This window comes from Copadichromis virginalis, linkage group LG7 (genome assembly GCF_057382275.1).
Source record: "Copadichromis virginalis isolate Kocher_CV1m ecotype Utaka linkage group LG7, C_Virginalis_male_GT1.1, whole genome shotgun sequence".
Taxonomy (NCBI): Eukaryota; Metazoa; Chordata; class Actinopteri; order Cichliformes; family Cichlidae; genus Copadichromis; species Copadichromis virginalis.
In genome coordinates, this window is record NC_140624.1 from 37,205,456 (window position 1) to 37,224,779 (window position 19,324).

Consider the following 19,324-nt stretch of genomic DNA (forward strand, 5'->3'; position numbering starts at 1 on the left):
CAGGATATGCTGAAGAATAAAGGTGGTCATACCAAATTTAGATGTTCAGGCTTGTTAGAATGATACAAAGTCAGTAAATTCCATAAATGTTTAAATGTTCAATAAATCACTGCACCTATTTTCCATTTCCAAAATTTAAAGAAATGAGAGGTGACTATAGACAGAAATTACACCAAAGGAAAATCAGCAGGTTCCAGGAAATGTGTGAAATCCTGAGTGATTTTATCCTGAGTGCATTTCTGTGCAATTACGTGTCTGCATGGAGAAATAAAGCCTTAATGCCCGACTCTGGCTGGAATGCTGACACAGAAACAAAGACATGAACTACTGAGCTCTGATTACAGCGAACAGACAAGATCAATGCGCTTCAACAAAACATCAAAGTCATGCCTGTGGCAATGTTATCCAACGATTAACACATTGAGGAACTTTCCAATTGGTCTACAGTTCAATGCATTGCCACAATGTGCGGTCTGTGAATGCACATTTAAGATTGTGGAGTTACCATCTGGACATCGAGCCCTCCAATCTGAGGAGCCTAAGCTGGAAAAGAGCTTTAAAATTGCTCTCTAAAAAACCCCCTCCATTCCACAATATTCTTCTCAATCCAATTTCTAAAACAACCTTTCATGCACTGCTTGTGTTTGTGTGTAGCGCAACTAATTCAATCCAAATATATCAAGTCAAAATCCAGTCAAATAATGAAAGGAACTTTGTCAGGATTTTTTTTCTTCTTAATGTCTTTTCTTAATATTGAGTCACCTATTACATTTTTTTTAAATGACAAAACTGATGAAATCCCTGTTTGTGCTGTACTTGAGGGGAAAAAGAAAATCAATGGTTTGCTACTCTGATAGTTCATTTTAATATTCACCTCGAACTCACCTGCGAAATGTAAATTTAAGTCACCACATCTACGGCTAGCATTTAGCATTAATTTTCTGCATTCTGGGATTTTCTTTTCTTTTTTTAATGTTAACTATTCGGCTTTAGAGGTGGCCTGAAGAGTTAGCTCTGAGGGAGTGAAAACAGTGTGCCACGATAAATCCTACCACACTTATTGATACAGCTTAAAAACCTGTAAAAATAAAAAGGTAAAAGCACATCACAAGTATGCGACTTGCTTTTGCTTGCACTCCTCACTGCTGAAGCTTGAAATGTTCTTGTGACTGTCATATTCAATAATTACTTTTCAAGTCATTATATTCTACAAATTTACCATGGATAAGAAATATATTCATATATACATACTTGCTTAAACTAAATATATGACACAATGCTAATAACAAAAACAAAGCGCTGACTTAGAATCGAGACTAAGAAATATTTCTAAAAAGCTTGAGGAGAAACAAAAAGACTTCTACTTGAGTGATAATTTATTTAACTGAAAAATAATAAAATAATAATATTAAAAACAATTAACTCTTTATTATCTTTGCAAAAGTTTAAAATTGTCATTTGCTTTTCTGAGAATAGATCACGTTAACATAACAAAATTTTAACAAGCATCTTAGCAGTACTTTTAATTTCCAGCCACTTATCAAGACAACACTTTGTATTATGCCATTCCTCTTCTGACACATTTCCCTTAGGATTTAGATGAGTGTACTCTTTAATATCAATATTCTTTTGTTCTGGCCAACAGTGAAATGTGACCCTACTTAATAAAGTCATTTTTTAGTCATTGTGATGAAGTTCTCATTTGTTTTGCTGGGGAGCAGACTAAGAGGTCAGTACTTACTTTTAGACCAAACAGCTCTGGGTTACTAAAGGCAAATACCTACTGCTTACCTTTCAAGCTTTTCTTTTCTGTCTGCTTTTACACTACAACTACAGTAAGACGTCTGAAGTGATATAATTCAGAGTATGCATCGATTCCTAATTTTATTCTCTTGTAATAGTTTTTTTCATCCTGTTCAGGTTCCCTCTGTATTTATCCACTGCCTGGTTGATACCTTGCAGTAAGTTAAGGGGGACTGTAGTGAATATTTTCATATTTCACTGAAACAAAAGTAAAGTTTAATAAAGCCTGGGTATTCAAAGTGCTGTTGTTAAATTTATATTAAAGTAGACTAAAGTCTGGATCAGTCACATCATGCCTACATCACCCAAAGTCACAGTTATGTTAAGAAAAGACATAGGGCAGAAGCTAAAATGTCTTTAAAAACATAGCTATAGAATCTACGATAGTCCCAGTTATAGCAGAGAAAAGAGGTACGACCTCCAAAACTATCTAGAACTGTGACTTTAGCATTGTGGCGGCTGATCAATCAGTTAAAGGGCAAACACTCCAAAAATAGTGAAACTCAAAAAACTGAAAAGTTACTAAAAGTAAAATAAGTTGAGAATAAAAAGTCCTGTGATTTACAATGAGGTCAAATGAGCATTGATTTTGACACCTCACAGCAAAATGGTCAGCATGCACAAGCAGTGAATTAGCCAGCAGTCAGCGGGTTATGTTGCCTTTATTAATGTCATGGGACCTGCTTTCTCTCTGTCACTCTCTCGCTCCCTGTTTCCTTCCCCTCCCTTCATTTCCTGGCACAGCTCCTAACGGCTGTGCTCCATCAACTCATTACTCAGACAGATAAAATGTCTTTTTATGTGTTGCCGGTGAGCCACCGAGCTCCAAGCAGATCAAGCAAATGACGAGAACTTAGGAGCCCATTCCAATAAATGGGGAGAACTCTCTCAACTTCGCCATTACTTGAGACTAAAAATGACTACTCTTGCATGGAATGAAGTATTCTGACTGCGAACGACACAGCGCTGTCTGAGTGACAGATGGGAATGTATTGTCAGTCATTTCTGTCCTGCATGATAATGTGGAGGTTGAATGCTGCTGCTAATTGCCTAAAATGTAAATTGAATTTCAAATGAGCAGCAGACGTTAATAGCTACATCCATTTTAAAATAGGCTGGTAAGAAAAGAAAATGTGGAATCGTTCCAAATGGCTTCTTTGACGCTGATATTTGGAAGTGCTTCAGCTGTCTAAAAGACAAATGAGAGAGAAATGAGACTCATACCTGATGCCTTTGATTTGTGCAATGCTGTGGTGGGAGATCCTCGACAGAGCGGAGATTACCTGAAATAAACAAAGACATGAAACGTTAGAACAATTAAACTACAAATTTCTTTCATCTTTGCTCTTATGTTTGAAGACCTCTAATGAACTAAACATTCAGTTACAGTTACGGTAACCACAGATTACAGTAACTGACTCATGATGTCATCTTAAAAGGCTGTGATCACACTGAATACCAGAACACAACCAGTTTGTTGACTTGCCAGTAACCAGTTTTGTGTCCCTTAACCTTTGATTCCATGAAAATCAGCCATACGTCTCTGTGCTGCATGTAACAACTCTGTTACAACAAGCCTACTTAGTAATACGTTTCACTAAGTAGTAAACCATATTACTAAACACTGACTTATGGAGTGTCCTTGAGCACAACATATCTGAGATATGGGAACGTGTGGCCTACAGGCTCCTCGCTCCCTATTTTCCATAAGCATCTTCTCTTGAGCATTTGTAGAATGACTGTAACTCAGGGGCAGTGCAGGTCATCTGCTAACTGGAAGGTTGGGGTTTTGATCCCTGGCTTCTCCAGTCTACACACTGAAGTATCTTTAGACAAAATATTGAACCCCAAGTTTCTCTGTGATGTTCTCATCAGACTGTGAATGTGTAGGAATGCTAGATAGAAAATGGTAAAAGAGAAAGTGTTGGGTGATTGAGGCATGTTGTATAAAGCGCTTTGAGTATACAAGTAGAGTAGAAACGCACTATATAAGAACCAGTCCATTTACCATTTCAGTGGTGTCAGAGGAAAAGTTAGAACAGTGCTCCATATTTCAACTTTTGTTTTTGTGTTATGGCATTTTGTTGTGAAGCACTTTGAAATGTGCTTTACAGATAAAACTTTACTTATTTATTGAATTTAAACTATACCAGCTGGCTGTGAAATGCTTTGTTTTCATACCGCTACACCTTTACCCCCAATGTACAAGGCTGTGTCCACCACTTTCTGTAAAACACAAGCATCACACACATTTACGGCAATCTTTTTTTCTTGCAATACATTCTGATATGCTACTAAGAATTCACCATTAAGACATCTTCATTGCATCTCTGCATAATACTGTCGAAAGCAGTCTTCTAACACTAAAGCAGCTCCAGGCGGCTTCATTATACTGTGTTCCATTTTTGTTTCTTGTTATGCACCACGTAATTATTCTAATAACAAATCAGAATTGAAAGACTTTATGATTTATCATATAAGCGATTGATCGTTTGTGTCCATTTCGATGGATTTTAACAGACAGGCTCCAGAAAGAAAAGAAAAAAATCAAAGGCAACAACAGAAAAAGAAAAGTAAAAGACACCAGAGGGGAAGAGCCACTCGCATTTACATCGTATATGCTGCAATTAAACAAAACACACTCCTTGCAGCTCCTCTGTTCTTTGAGGGTGATTATCGAACCTTACTTGAGCGTTTCTTAGCAACCCCTCTCATGCGTATGCAGCACCACACAGGACTGTGTGTAAACATAATGCAGGCCACCATGTTAATAGTAACATTCAAAGACATGCGGTGCAAAGCCTCAGCTAGGTGGCTGGCAGCTTTTTTTGTAAAGCCTCCATACTTTAGCTTTTTAGTTTTAAACGCTCAAATGTGTCTGTGCATGCATTTAAGTTGATTTGTTGCTGCTTATGAGTCACACGCAAGTGGGCTTACGCTAAGGACTGCAGATGGTGCGCTTGCAGGCCCTACAGAGGCTAGTTCAGGAAGATGAGGACCACCGCCCCAAAACACACGCACACACACAGACACACTCACACACAAAAAAAACACAACCCCCTGTCTCCTACGCCTCATTACCCACTCCTGGGTGTATTTCGGGTTGTAACACCGTGGCAATGCCAGATGTCTCCTCGACAGGGAGGACAAAATTGTTCCTTGGCAGGTGTGCCATCGACAGCGTCTCATCAAATTCCCTCTTCTCTAAACACACAATGTGGCACCTCAACGCCTTTAGTATTTAACATTCAACTTGAGCACATGTTAATGGCTGTTATGAAGCGAAGACCATCAATTTCGAGCTGTGGAGTGCTTGTGTTGAAGTGCTGTTGTCCACTCTCTCTATTCAAGGTGTTCTTGTCTTTAACATGATCAGTTACACGGAGTGCATATATGTCACATTCATTTACATCAAACCACTCTAGAGGGGGAATCCCTTTATTCAACCAGATAATAGGAGGTTATTTCTCTGAGCTGCTAAAGACCTGCGTAATGGAGTGTTTTGGTCGTGCTTAATGGTTTCAACACAGGGTCAGTCTAACATTATATACCTTCTTTACATATAGATTTGCAATTAAAGGAAATTAAAGGAAAGATACTGCAGTGTTAGGCCACCACATGCTGCCTGACCAGCTTCAATTCAAGTTGCTGTTGAATGTCTCCATCAGTCTGCTGACAGGCAGAAGCATTGTTTTAAAAGATCCCTAATTTAGTATTTTAATCATGATGGTGGAGATGTCTTGCTTCTTTGCTGAAATTTTCACATGGATATTCAGCTTGTTAGAGATCTGGCCATTGTCTTTTTACTCATCTATACGGTGTTTTGGTGATTTTGCCAAGGTTGCATAATCAGAAACGAGTTGTTATGACTGCAGGACGCAAAGGGCAAAGCTTCAATTATTATGGCTGATTATCACCGAAAAGCCTAAAAATGGCATTCAGGACAGCATTAGTTTGTTTACAGGATAAAAGCGATTACTGAGAACAACTATGGATTGAGTTTTCAGAGACAAAGATAACAGTATGGCTTCTATAGTGTGAAGGTCCCCTTTATGAAGAGACTAAGGGATTATATTTTTGTTTTAACTTGACACCTATTTGTTTACTGTAAATAGAGATGGAGGCAAAAAAGGAAAAAGAGACAGATAAAGATGTGGAAAGAAGCAAGGGAGTAGATAGAAAAGATTACTATGTGTCTTTGTTTCAGGTGTCTGTGTTTAGGGTATTTAAGAAATCACTGAGGATAAACCCATTGTGCTGCTTGGTGGCATTTTGCCCACTTGGCAAAGCTGCAGGAAGGGAACGCATCTGGCAAACTGCCCCATCATCATTATTGAGGGGTTTTTTTGTCTTATGAGCCTACATATTCTTTGTTGAAGGGTGAGAGACAGATGACAAAATTTAAAGACAGAGCAAAGACAAAAATGTAAAATGCGAATGAAACAAGAGGATGAACGGGTGTACGCGCTTGGTATTTAATAGCAATTAATATTTCATGCTGCCTGCCGTGATCAGCTGCACTCAGATCTGGCTAAACACAGGTGCCTCAAGCCAGGTTTGCCCAGGTTCAAAGGATAGCAGAGCCACTGGCTTCGAGCCAGAGAGGTCACAGCAGGGCCAGAGCCCGTGTGGCCTGAGGAGAGTGTGTGCCAGCACTGAGCATGCTAGTGTGACTTTCACACATCACATGGTAAAGTCTATTAATATTAAATCTCAAGTTTCCTCAACATGAGGAAGTTTGTTCTCTTTTCTTAGTTCATGTTGGCTTCACACATCATAATGCGAAAAATATGTTCTCAGTACTTGGAGCCATGGCAGCTCGTGACTCACGCTAGCTTTGGTAAGAAATGCTAATTTGCAATCTGTTTTCAGGGCAGCTGAAGGAATGAAAAACTGTTCGCATGTACTGCTTATAATGAGGATTACGCTTCTTATTAATCTATTTAACGTACAGTTATTGTTTCACTATTGATGTCAACACATCACAAAGCTGTAAGACTATAAAAGGAATACAAGGGATACTGAAAGGATAACTTCAGGGGAGCATCCCTTTAATAGCTGGTCTTTTTAAAAAACCCTTTCTTTTTCTTCTTCTCCTTCCTTTTTTTTAAGAAACAGACTTGTTTTATCTCTTTTATAAGGTTACTGCTTCCAGCCTTTGCTCAAAGGTTGCTTGTCAGTCTCTCTTACTTTCTTCTCTTTGCCCATGTTTCTGTTTTCCATTCTACCTCTAATACACTCTCTTCAGCCGCTTCTGATCCTTTAGTTCAGTCAAAGCCTTTGAGTCCACGCACATTATTAATTCCCCTCTCATCTTGTACTCCCCGGGGGATCCTAACTCTACTGCTCGCTAGAGAATAAAGCCTCTTCTGCCCCTCTAGGAATATGGAAAATACAAGTCACACGATGGAGTAATATTGCAGGTTTTTAAAGCCCCGAAACCATGATCTCACCTTTAATCAGCACCCCCAACAAGCCTCTGGCATTCCCTAACCCATGGGTGACCCTTATTGTCAGACAAGATGAATGCAATTGAGGATGCACGTTAAGTCTCACAGCCTCAACTTGTGCTCACGGTTTTCTGCGCATGACCAAAATGTAACGTTTATAGCCTGTTTACTGCATAGGAAGGTGCGTGTGTGTGTATGTGTGGAGGAGAGAGAAGGGAAGGATGGGGGAGAGGGGATAATGGTTGCATCTGTGGACCGACGGGGCGAAGCCAAGTGTTTGCAAACACACCGACCTTACATGTCTCCAGACTCGCCACATGTGGCCTGTGTCCCAGCTGGGCGCCAAGCGACACCGCATGCGACCACCCTGCAGCCAATCAAAAGACCTGCACAACACGGGTTCCCCCTGGCAACCGGGGCTCGACTAAATTTGCATGGTCATCAGTTACCGCACTGATCAAATCAAAACTGCAGCCATATGCTATTAACAGTGGGAGGGTGTGGCTGTGATTTGATTAAGATCTGAACACAAGAAGACAGTCCGTCACAAACACACGCACACCCCTTTGCCAATTATATTTAGATCTGATGAAGTTATGACATGATTATGTGTCTGTGAAAGTTCTGATTATACCTTCTGCTGCAAATCAGTGCAAGTATTGGAAGCTATCCAGCAAAGAGGAAGAATTAATTAAAAATTCAGGACATTACTTTTATTTTTCTCTTTTCTCTCACTGGGCTCCTGCTCAAACAGCTAACTCCCTAATAGTGTGATATATTTATGAAGGATTCACACTTTGATTGGACAGCATTGCTATGCTCATGCCAGTCTGCCTAAGTTGTAGGCAAAAACCAAAAGGGGCACAGAGTGGGAGAGCTGAGAACAGATGGCTGAGTGGGAACCCTGTGTGCCCATCAATAATAGACACACAAAGTAGGGAAAGCAGAGTCTGTGTGTGTGTGTGTGTGTGTGTCTCCATCCGACTGTCCCACTGCCACTGGGAGTTTCAGCATTTTACAAACCTCCCCTTATCCTCTGCCTCCCATCCTCTCCCCACCTCTGCCTTTGCCTTTTTGTTCTCTTTTACATTTTCTACACAATTCACAGAAAATTCTCCTGAAAAGTAGGGCTGCCACGATTAGTCGACTAGTCACGATTACGTCGACTATCAAAATCGTCGACGACTAATTTAATAGTCGACACGTCGTTTGACGCTTTGTAAGATCCCAAAAGACGCAGGATGAAGTAGCAGGATTTAAGAGTGTAATAACGGACTGAAACAGAAGATGGCAGCACTGGATGTACAAGGATGCCAGCTGCCGTTACACCCCGAAGAAGAAGAAGCAGCTGTGTCCCAGAATTCATAACAATGGCGGCAGCTAGTTAGTTTTAATATTACTCTTATTATTCTTTCTGGGTCACAAAATAAACGTTTAACATATTTTCAGGCGAGAATGTAGCTGTGTAAACCTCAAATATCTGCTCAGTTTATCAAGACACCACATATTTTCAAAAGCGCTCCGACTGTTACCCACTAGCTCGATAGCGAGCCGGGGGCGAGGCTAACTAGAGCCGTGAGAACACCGGACTCCCAGCAAATCGTCTTCAAACCCACCACCGTCTTTCGCTACTCAGGTTAAACATATATAAGTCACTTAGATAACTTAAAAATGTTATTGTTTGGCTTTTTTAGTATTTTATTTGTTCCTGAGTAAATCTGTTTGGCTGAGATTAAAGTTGAAAAGAGATTAAAGATGCTCGAGAATATACTCCGGTGTCCTGTTATATTTTAGATAGCAAGGAGTTTATTAAACTCCACTGAAACAATCTGCAAATTTCATTTAAATTTGATAAACTATCATCTTGTCTTTATTTTTAGTTACCACAGACCTTAAACGCTTAAAGCTGTAAGCTAATGATAGTTATATAAGAGCAGATGCTGCTAGTGCAATAAGCTGTAGTTTTACGTCCAGTGGATGATGATCTGATTAGTCGACTAATCGCAAAAATAATCGGTGACTAGTCGACTATCAAAATAATCGTTTGTGGCAGCCCTACTGAAAAGCTTCCGTCACGTATCCCATATATGAGCGATAAACACCAGTGTGCAGTGTACACACACATAACTTAAAGGCCCAAAAGAGTTGATTACTTTTTTTATTGCATAAAGGCTCTGTGTACACAGGACAATAAAAAAGGCGATAAAGAAGAAATAAGTTTACTTCAAGTCAAACATCCAAAACTACAACTGAAACAAACTATATAAATAGAAATACTATGGAGGAGGAAAGGGCATTAAACCAGTTATAAATCAAGCTGAGCCCAACAATATTGGGTAACAGCCTAATTAAGCAGGCTAGAAAGTAAACACTTATTCTCAGCTAACAGAAGTGCACTGATGGCAATAGTCTGCTACAATCCATACTCTTAGGCAGAAGAAAGCAATACAAGTTATCTAAATATTTAAATGAAACAAGAATTCAGAAACACATCAACGATATTTCTGTATATCAAGAGTATTAAGAATGCCTGTACACATGCTTTTTCGCGCAATTACCATTCAGCCAACCATGTTAAAGCGGCGCAACACATTCAGTCAATACAAGTTGGAAGCTTCAATTAATTTCCATACCAAACATTAGAATGATGGAAAACATGATCTGACAGTGGAATGTTTGTTGGTGCAAGATTGCCTGGTTCATCGCGCATTCCTGAAAATGCTGAGAGATACTGTATCTCTCAGCATTTTTCACATATAAAGAGTAAACTCTATAAACAGTTAATGATGTGAAAAGCAACAACAAAATATAACCAACCGTTCTCTGGCCGAAAGTACCTTGTCAATAAGAGGTAAGATAATTGCGAGACTGGATGGTGCTGATAGAGTACCTCAGTTAACCACTCTGTGCAACTCTGCTAAGTAGATAAACATCCCAGAACGCACATAATGTCCAACATTGAAACAGATGGTTGATAAGAGTTGGAGACCATGTCGTGTTCCACTCCTGTCAGCCAAGAATACAAATTTGAGGCTGCAGTGGTCAAAGGCTCACCAATGGTGCGTGAAATGTTTTCTTGGCAGTCTTTGGACCTGTTAATACCAATCAATCATAGTTTAAATGCCACAGCCGTTCTATGTATGCTTGCTAACCATGTGTATGGACATGATTTACAATCTTTTCATGTTTACGTCCAGCTTGACATCAGATAATTTCACAAAGCAAGAGTCATCTTAAAAATCGTACATAAAAATGACAATGAGTGTACTTCAGTATTCTGCCCAAACTCCAGATCTACAGCCAATAGAATAGCTTTGGGAGGTGGTAGAACAAGATACTGGGGGTGTGAATGTGCGGCTGATAAATCTGCAGAAATTATGAAGTTAAACAATCAAGTCAACATGAACCAGGATCACAAAGATTTATATTCATTGTATATTTTGTAAAACTATTAAAAAACAATAGTAACTGAGGTAGTTTTGAGGGCATGCTTGTACAAAATATAAAATGTTGGCTCTGTTTATATTAAATCCTTACTTCTACTTTCACCATTCTCCAGACCCACGAATCATGGGCTGTATTTGACCAGCATTGTCTTTCTATTCAAGGGACATCATGACTCACTGTGATCAGTCTCAAGCATCGCGCTAGAAATTACTGAATGCCATCGGGAGCTAGGCCTGTGTAAATCCTGATTGCAGACAGATTGGCACTTGCCACACTGCACTAAATCCCCTCAATGTGGACCTTCCAGCTGCTTGATTACAGGGGATTTTACTGGGTATGTCTGTGCAAGAAAAGCCTCTGGCTTGGCCTGCGGGTCTGAAAGAGTGCTGCTGCTGACCCTAAGGACCCCAAGCACTATGGATGCCAGACAAAATGGCTCTAAGCTTTTTTCAGGGTAGTTAGCCCACACATGAAATGCACATCATTCCTACCTATCCCACTGACTGAACTTAATATAACACAGGTAATTCTGAAGGTTTTTTTGTCTATTTTGAAATGCATATCCTACCACCACCAATGAACTATTGATGTAAAAATGTACCAACAAATCAATTTTAGAGCTTATTTAGGTTTAAGGACCTCGAACATCGATTCGATCTGAACCTGCGCTGCTTGAAGGGAAAAGGGCAACAGTGGCTAACATGTGCAAATTATACTCAATAGATCGTTTTGGCCTGGTCAACACCTGCCGATGTGCTGCAGCCATGTCCATGACCTGTCCCATTTCACACTATATCACCAGACATGTGCCTGCTCGCTTGTGCGTGACTATGCCTGTTTTGTGTATGCTGTACATGTGTGTATCAGCACACACACACTCAAGATGTGTACACATTTTCCTCCTTTTTCCCCCCTCTTTCTTTCACACACAGTAATAGAAACAGCTCAATGCTGCACCAGCTTGTAAATAATGCAATATTAGTGAACAAGAGCAGAGAGAGGGGCTTAATGGAAACTTATCCAGAAACTGAAAATGACAAAAACAAAATAAAATTAAAAAAAGACCCAGAAGAAACTAATTTATTGTTGTTGTGGGGCTGATATGCTTCACAGCTAAAAGAACAGAGGACTTGGGCACAATTATTTTTAATAAATTCAGCTCTGTTCAGTTCAATTTTAATAATACCAGAACAACATATAATCACAACAACACTCAGGGAACCTGAAAACAAGTCCAGAATTGTGTTAAACATTTACAATAAAGTGGACATAAGTGTTAACATGCTAAAATGTCTTTATCTGAGTTTATATAAAGTAAGTAAACCACAGAGGCCAAACCACCAAAACAAATCATATAAAAAAGGTAAATGGACTGGTACTTATAAGTAAAGTGGTTTCTTACTACAAGCCTCGTCCACCCATGCACACGTACATCCATCAAAGCTTTTCAGTGCCTGAGCACTTATAACCTGACATTCACACGTTGTTTTATTGGGGGCAACTGGGGGTTTAGTACTGTGCCCACAAGCATGCAGGTTGAAGGAGCCAAGGATAAAATTGCCAACTTTCTTATTAGTAGATGGCCCACTCTGTCTCCTTACCCACATTTACAGGAGACACTATGGATTGATGGTCTCTGAGTGCAGCATTTCTTTTCACCTTAGACCAACTTAAAAGGTTTAGTTTAAAAAGAAAAAAAAAAACAAAAAACAGAAAGGCCGCCTAAATGACTTTGCATTACTGCTGTATAAATCTGCACTTAACCTGCGTGCTCCAAGAAGCATAGCAACACTGATCATACAACAAGAGCAGAAAAGGTGCCTCTGCACTCACCAGAAAGCACTCAATCAGGACTAATATTCTTGCAGCTTACTTGTTGCAAAGCCAGACCATTCATAATAAATGAGGAGGGAACGTGTTTTAGAGTATCACAGCAGTGTTTTAGCTTAAGCTTGAGCAAGAAGGTATGGGGGTTTTGGGAATGAGTGTGTGGCGAGAAGAACTTGAAGACATTTTGGTGATTCTGCAGAAAGACCCAAACAACAAGCATTTGACTGAACATCCCAGCAGAGCAGGCTCAAAAATGCCTTGCTATGTTAACAGATGGAAGTTGAGATGTGATCAGTAGGTGCAACTACGTCAGTGGCAGTCTATGGTAGCCATGAGAGGTCAAATGTACTGCAGCTTAAGAAATCACTAGCAAATAGAAAACTGCTGCAGAAGCATACAAAACACAAAAGAAGCTGAATAAAAATCAATGGAAATAGAAAAAAACCCTCACAACCCTGATGGTCCTGTTTTAAGCCTGCCCCATTGCAGTCGTTCACATTTTTTTGATTTCTGTCACTTCCCCAGCTGGTCCATCAGGTTATTGGGACACCAGAAACATTTCTGTTGTGTTTTGTGAGATTTTGTTGTTGTTTTTTTCTACTTCTCTTGCATTTTATTCAACTTCTGTTGTAATGCTTGCTTTTGCAGTATTTTTCAGTTTGCTGGTTTTTTTTAAAGTTGCAATTCGTTTGACATCTCAGGGCCACTGTAGCACAGCAGCCTCTCAGAGTAGGACTGTACACACTGCCACTAGTGGGTAGGTGAAAATAAAAGACAATGCCTTAACAAAGTCAGGAAAAAAAAATCATCTCTATTTATAGAGATTCTCTTTATCTGATTTATTGTTGTTAGTTTTTTTACATAAAAAGATTCATTCTAAAAAAAATGTCACTTTATGAGTATCATAAGGAATATGTGAGGATGTCAGTGACATTAATCCTTCATAAATCCTTGCCCAAGAGTTGTGTGATCTATCTCCAAAGATGTCAAACCAGTTTTTTTAAAGATTTGTTGCATGAAAATTTACTGAAAAGTTAATCTAACGCTTTGGTGGATGAATGATAAAGTAAAATATGTGACTGTATAAAGCCTCGGTCACTTGTTGCCCAAAGGGTTCAATTAAAGAGGTGAGTAAAAAAACAAAACAAAACAAAAAACAAAACAAAACAGTGTATCACCTCTCAGAGCATGAAGGCAACAAAACAACAAGTCTGCCCTCAACAAATTATGGATGACACCTACTTTTACACTTGTTTGACTAAAACAGCTCTTTGGGACATGCTGTCAAAACAACACATATTGAGAGCAAGTGATGTAGAACAACCTTCCCCCTGCTGAGAAATACTTGAGTCAAACTCAGCTGACGCTTCTGATGATCTCAAAATGAAGTAAAAAGCAACTGTGACTGAATGTGAGAAAAATGATTTTAAAAAAACATCTCTGAGGCAGATTTGAAGATTTTACACATGGTAGGTTATCAGTGGATCAACCTTTGCCTTGCCTGCAGCTCATCTTCGAGACAGAAATAATTTGGCATTTATTATCAACAGCTAACACAACAAACAAAATCTTCTTCTCGTGGTCTTCTCGCATACTGCTGAGGAAAACTCCCACCCCTCCTTTAAGTGCTGAAAGGACTCAGTTAACACAAAAATTGAACAGGAAATGAGAAAATGTGTATGTGAGTGTAGCTGAGGATAATGTGCCTGCTCTGGCTGGCCCGCTTCTTTTTTTTGTCTTCCTAAAAAAATGTGTCTGACATTTGCATGCTAGAGTGACTAAACCCCCTGCTGCGATGGAAATTTCCCAATGTGTTATGTCATGTTTCGACTACTTTCATCAGCTGTTTGTAGGCTATGAACTGTCCAACCCACTAGGTCGTCAATGACATTTTAATCAGGGGGTACGTGCATTTGGGGCACTCTGTGACAGAATGTGTCATTAAGAATAATGTCTTAATGTCTCACAAACAGCTGCGGGAAAGATGTTAAGATGCAATAGAGTGCAATGAAGTAAAGTGTGTTAAATCACAGGCACAATTTAAGCAACTACGATTTAAGATGTTCTACTATTTAAAATGAGTGATATTATCATACTGCTTGAGAGACATGTATTTAATTAAATTATATCCACTGTTCAAATTTAACTATTGCTGCAAGTTTATTTTGTTAGTGATTATTGGCTTTATACTTTGCATAGCTGGAAGTACAATGGCTCCTGAAGAGGAGGCAGACTCTGTTTTGGGGTCATCTTGAAGAAAGCTGGGCCCAAAACGTAATTATTTGTCTTGGAGAGAGCGTATGACCCAAACTACAACTATTATTGCATACTCTATGATATACACACATCTACGCTATTTGCTAGAAAATGGATGTAAAGTTTGCATTATGTCTGTGACTGTCTGAAGCTCCTGATGTTGCAATTTTTATTTTTTATTTTTTTTTCTGCTTGTCAGATCTATAATCTGTTTAGTCTGCTGGCTGTTTGCAGAGCATTTCCAGTCAAGATGCCATACAACACTGTCTGGCTCACAACTCAACAGCAAACAGCTGCTGCCTTCAGCAAATCCATTGGTTATTACACAACCTTTCCTCCTTTTTTTTCAGCTGCAGTGGAATAACAATGCAAGAGAATTGTGCTCCATGCAAGTGTAAAATAACCTAAGAACATACTAAAAATTTTAAAGAAAAACAAATACTGCTAAATCAAATAATAGGAAGATTAAAAAGTTCTAATGATAAAGTTAACCAGATAAAACTCTACGTGATTAGTGATGATGCACACTGACATGTGAAGGGGGGGGGGGATCTATCTCCTGTTGGTCTTTTACTGTAAACATTTCATTTTTAAAATCATCTTGTAAAGCTGAAGTCATTTTGACATGTAAACAGCATTTTCAGTTTTAGTCGCTCTACACGCACATCGGAGTTGATCCCTGACACAGAAGCAGCGTGTAGTGACACAAGGGTTTAGGGCTTTAGAGCAGGATGTGGTGATAAGGGCAGACTGGGGATCACTGGAGGAAAAGGGATTTCCCATTATGTGATGGAGCTGGGCTGATGGGTTAATACTTCCACACGGGCCTTATCAAACACAGACACCTCAGTACATGTGCGTGTACGTATGCCCGTGTGCATGTGTGTGCGTGTAAATGTGTAAGCAAGACTAAAGGACATGATGGTCCAGTAGGTTTCGGTTTGACACAGAGTACTGAGAGAATGAATGGGATTAAACCAACAAGCGTAATCCAGCTGGCCTGTGGGATGGAGGTCTGCCCACTACCCTCTGCTGGAGGAGATAAGAAAGCTGGGGGAAGGCGGGGCATGGGCAAAACCCCCACATTATGCAAACATCTGAACTTACTGCAAAACAGAATTGATTTCATAGTCAAGTGTTTTGTTTGTATTGTGAATACTTGATGAGGGCAAGATGCTCATGGTTGCTTTTGTATATGTTAAATGGTGAATCCAGTGTTTGTGGAATAAAAGGTCCCTGCATCTTTAATCTTTGTGGAAGTGCATTGCTACATGACTGGAATACCCCTTTAAAAAACTATATATGTGAAAAAAAATCTCAAAAAAATACAAATATATAAAATAACAAACCACACTACAATAACCAGAAGGTGCCAGTATTACACACAGAAGCTCTATGTCACGTGCCATTAAACACCAAAAACCCCATCCAAAGTTCAAGTACAGCTAGTATATCCAAAGTCCAGCACAGTCATTTAAGAGCAGTTTTGAGAGCCAGTACAGGTCTTCAAAGAATGGTCAAATAGTGCCCTGATAATATTGAATATTTTTTATTTTAAGTTATCTTAAAAAGTGAGCGTACAACTACCTTCAAAGTGATCAAGAAAGGTATGCATTTGTGTGCACATATCCACATTACTGTCCACAAATGAACCAGGATAAAAAGCTTACACACAAAGCCACATCCCAGAAAGCATGCTACTCCATATAGACTTGGTGTGATGGTAACAATAATATAGTTTACGCAACCTAATAATATACAGTAGATTTCTTTGCCATCTATGATACTTCAATGAATACGATCAATCAAAATAATTCTATAACTATATGCGCATGCCTTCATCGGCACTCACGCTAACCTATACTACAGATTCTTGGAGCTGAAGCAACTTCAGGGTTTGAAGCTTATTGGTCTCATTATTCATGCACAAATGAGCAGCCTTCGCTGGTCCGACTCCACGTCCCATCTTGAGAGAAGTGGTATTTGCAGATGATGAATCATATGGCAACCCCCTAGCTTTATATTCAAACTGGTTGCCGCGATACACTTTTTTTTTTTTTTGGCCTTTTCCTTGAACTGTGGCAAAATTAATTTCTCTCTAAAATTCTTATCACACTCAACAATGTTTACCCAGAGGAAGAGCTGCATGTAGCCAGGGCTCCCTTTATATTCAACTAATACAAAGTCAAGTGGAAGGTATTCAGAACCACTTCAGGGAGATGATAAGATGGGAACTCTGGCATCTGAGACATGAAGGAATTTTAATGGCATAAAGCTTTTATTCCTTTCTTTACTGAACCGTATCTTGGCAATGCAACAACAAAGCATTTGTATACATATCAGGTGAGACAACGTCAAAAGTAATATTTTTCTTTTCACGTTTCAAATGACATAAAAGCTGATATTCTCATGACTTATCGTACCATATATGAAGTACATTTGTCAAAAAAAAAACAAAAAACAACTGGCTGGAAAAACAAGTGAGATCAAGAGAAAACAAGGCAGAACAAAGTTAAGATACTTTAGTGTGACACATGCTTTTAGTCAAGCGGTGACAGAAGAGCTGTGGCTGTTACCTAGAGGGCTCATCGCAATGGCCAGCAGGATTTTTCCATGGGAGCAGTGAAAGTGACAACTGGACAAAGAGCTTCCATTACAGGCCCTGTCCCCTGCGCTCTGCCACTATTAAGACCCTGTCTGGGGAACACCTAATGCTGCTGACAGATGAAGAGGAGCACAAGGCAACGGGGAGCAATCTAAACTATCGGAGCAGATTCCATTCACTGCTGCGACCACATGTCAAAATAATACTGAAAGAAAAACTGCCAAAGTACAGTGTGGTTATTTTTGTAAGTGCTCTTTTCTCCTTGTCTTTTTATCACTGTAAAACTGTGACATTTAACACTTCCTATCTACAATGACCTCTTTGATAAGCCAATAAGATCAAAGTTTACTATAACCTCAATCTGTGAGATACCTGCAATATATTTTAGCCTTGGTAATACCATGAAAAAAACAGACTTCATAATGAATCACTAATAAATGGGAAACTGCTTTATGGGAAGTTGCACATGAATCATGTCATTTGTCATGATGGAGATCCTGATCATAACCGCACATTAATGGCTTTGCAGAATGGAGAACTGCAAGTGAAAATTCAGGTTGAATATGAAATAATTGTTGGTGAGCACAAAAAAGGCTACAACATTGTGCCAAGACCAATGACAATTAGAGTCTCACAAAAAGCTGATAAATGGAATAGGGTCAGGCCACGAACACACAGGAAATGACACACTTTTCAAACGCTGTGACAAATGAGGCAAGAGTATAATCAACAGGAAAGAGAGAGACCAGAATGAAACACAAAGCGGTGTAAAGCACTTTAACCATTAATAGCTCACAAAATAAATTTATTGTGGTGTACGAACAACATATTCAACGAGTTCACAAACAAATCTAGAAAGCATTTACTGGAAAATGTATCCTGCTGCATGCAATAGAAAAAAAGAAAGAAAGAAAAACAGCATGTGAAAAAAGCCTAAAAGCAGACGAAAACGTTGGTTATGCCCTAATATCCAAAAATAATTTCCATGGGGTCAGAGGCCTCTGACAATACAGTATCTGCCTCGTGGGTGCATACGGCCCCATGTTTGTAAAAGAAGTCAGACACTAACCACAAAGTTTACAAGCTCTTTTACTGTCTGTCAGTTAGTTATGAATACATTGTTCCTGGTGAAAATGCCGTGTACAAGTCAACATGGTGTGTATATAAGAGGGCCAGCAGAGGAGGGAAATAAATGGCAGGGTTACATGTGGACATGGGAGAGCGCGTTTAGCATTTAGAAATGTGTTACATAAAATAAACTACACTAACCAACTAAGGATGAACAATGAATCCTCACCCGGCACATTTATGTTAAAGATCCATTGGTGATATGTGCAAATATAAAAATTACAGTTCTCTCGTGACCAATGTTGACAACAAAGATGTCAGTATACAAGATTTATTGCCTAAAAATACTACAGTACGAAAACACAGGGAAGCTCTTTTCTTCAGGGTCTCCAAGGCCAGAACAATAAACAAAACACCCCCCTTTAGCTAGAAATCAAAACCAAGTACTCACTAACCAAAAACAAAATACAATGGCTGAGCTCCCTGTCTAACCAAACCAGGAGAAAACAGTTGAAACAAAAATGGCAGAGAACCCCTACCTGCTTCCACAATGACAAACTAATTATCACAATAAGGGCACACCTTCGCTCACAATAAAAGAAAGAAAAACCAAAGTTCACAGAGGGTAAGTTCTCACACACATACACACAAAGGCCCGCTGCCCAAAACTCTACAGCTCACAGCTCTGGCAAACATGGGGAAAATGGCAGTGGGTTGGTTGGGAAAGGCGTGTTCCCCTTAGAGGTGGACTCGGGGGATGCCGCGTCACTCCTCGAAACCTCTGGTCAGCCTGAGGTTTGTGCTGAGGAGGGGGCGGGGACACCTACGGTGGTCAAACCATTGTTGTTTTTGCTTATTTTTCTTT

The 19,324-nt window shown here is 39.4% G+C and overlaps 1 protein-coding gene across 10 annotated transcripts in view; it reads right to left on the reverse strand.

Annotated features, from left to right (window-relative positions):
* Positions 1-19,324, reverse strand: part of vav2 (vav guanine nucleotide exchange factor 2) — a 199,419-nt gene that overhangs the window by 58,188 nt on the left and 121,907 nt on the right. For all 10 annotated transcript variants that reach the window (XM_085463279.1, XM_085463274.1, XM_085463273.1 and 7 more), the window contains exon 3: positions 3,028-3,086. In XM_085463279.1, the coding sequence (XP_085319405.1) occupies positions 3,028-3,086 (59 nt within the window). The remainder of the gene's footprint in view (positions 1-3,027; positions 3,087-19,324) is intronic.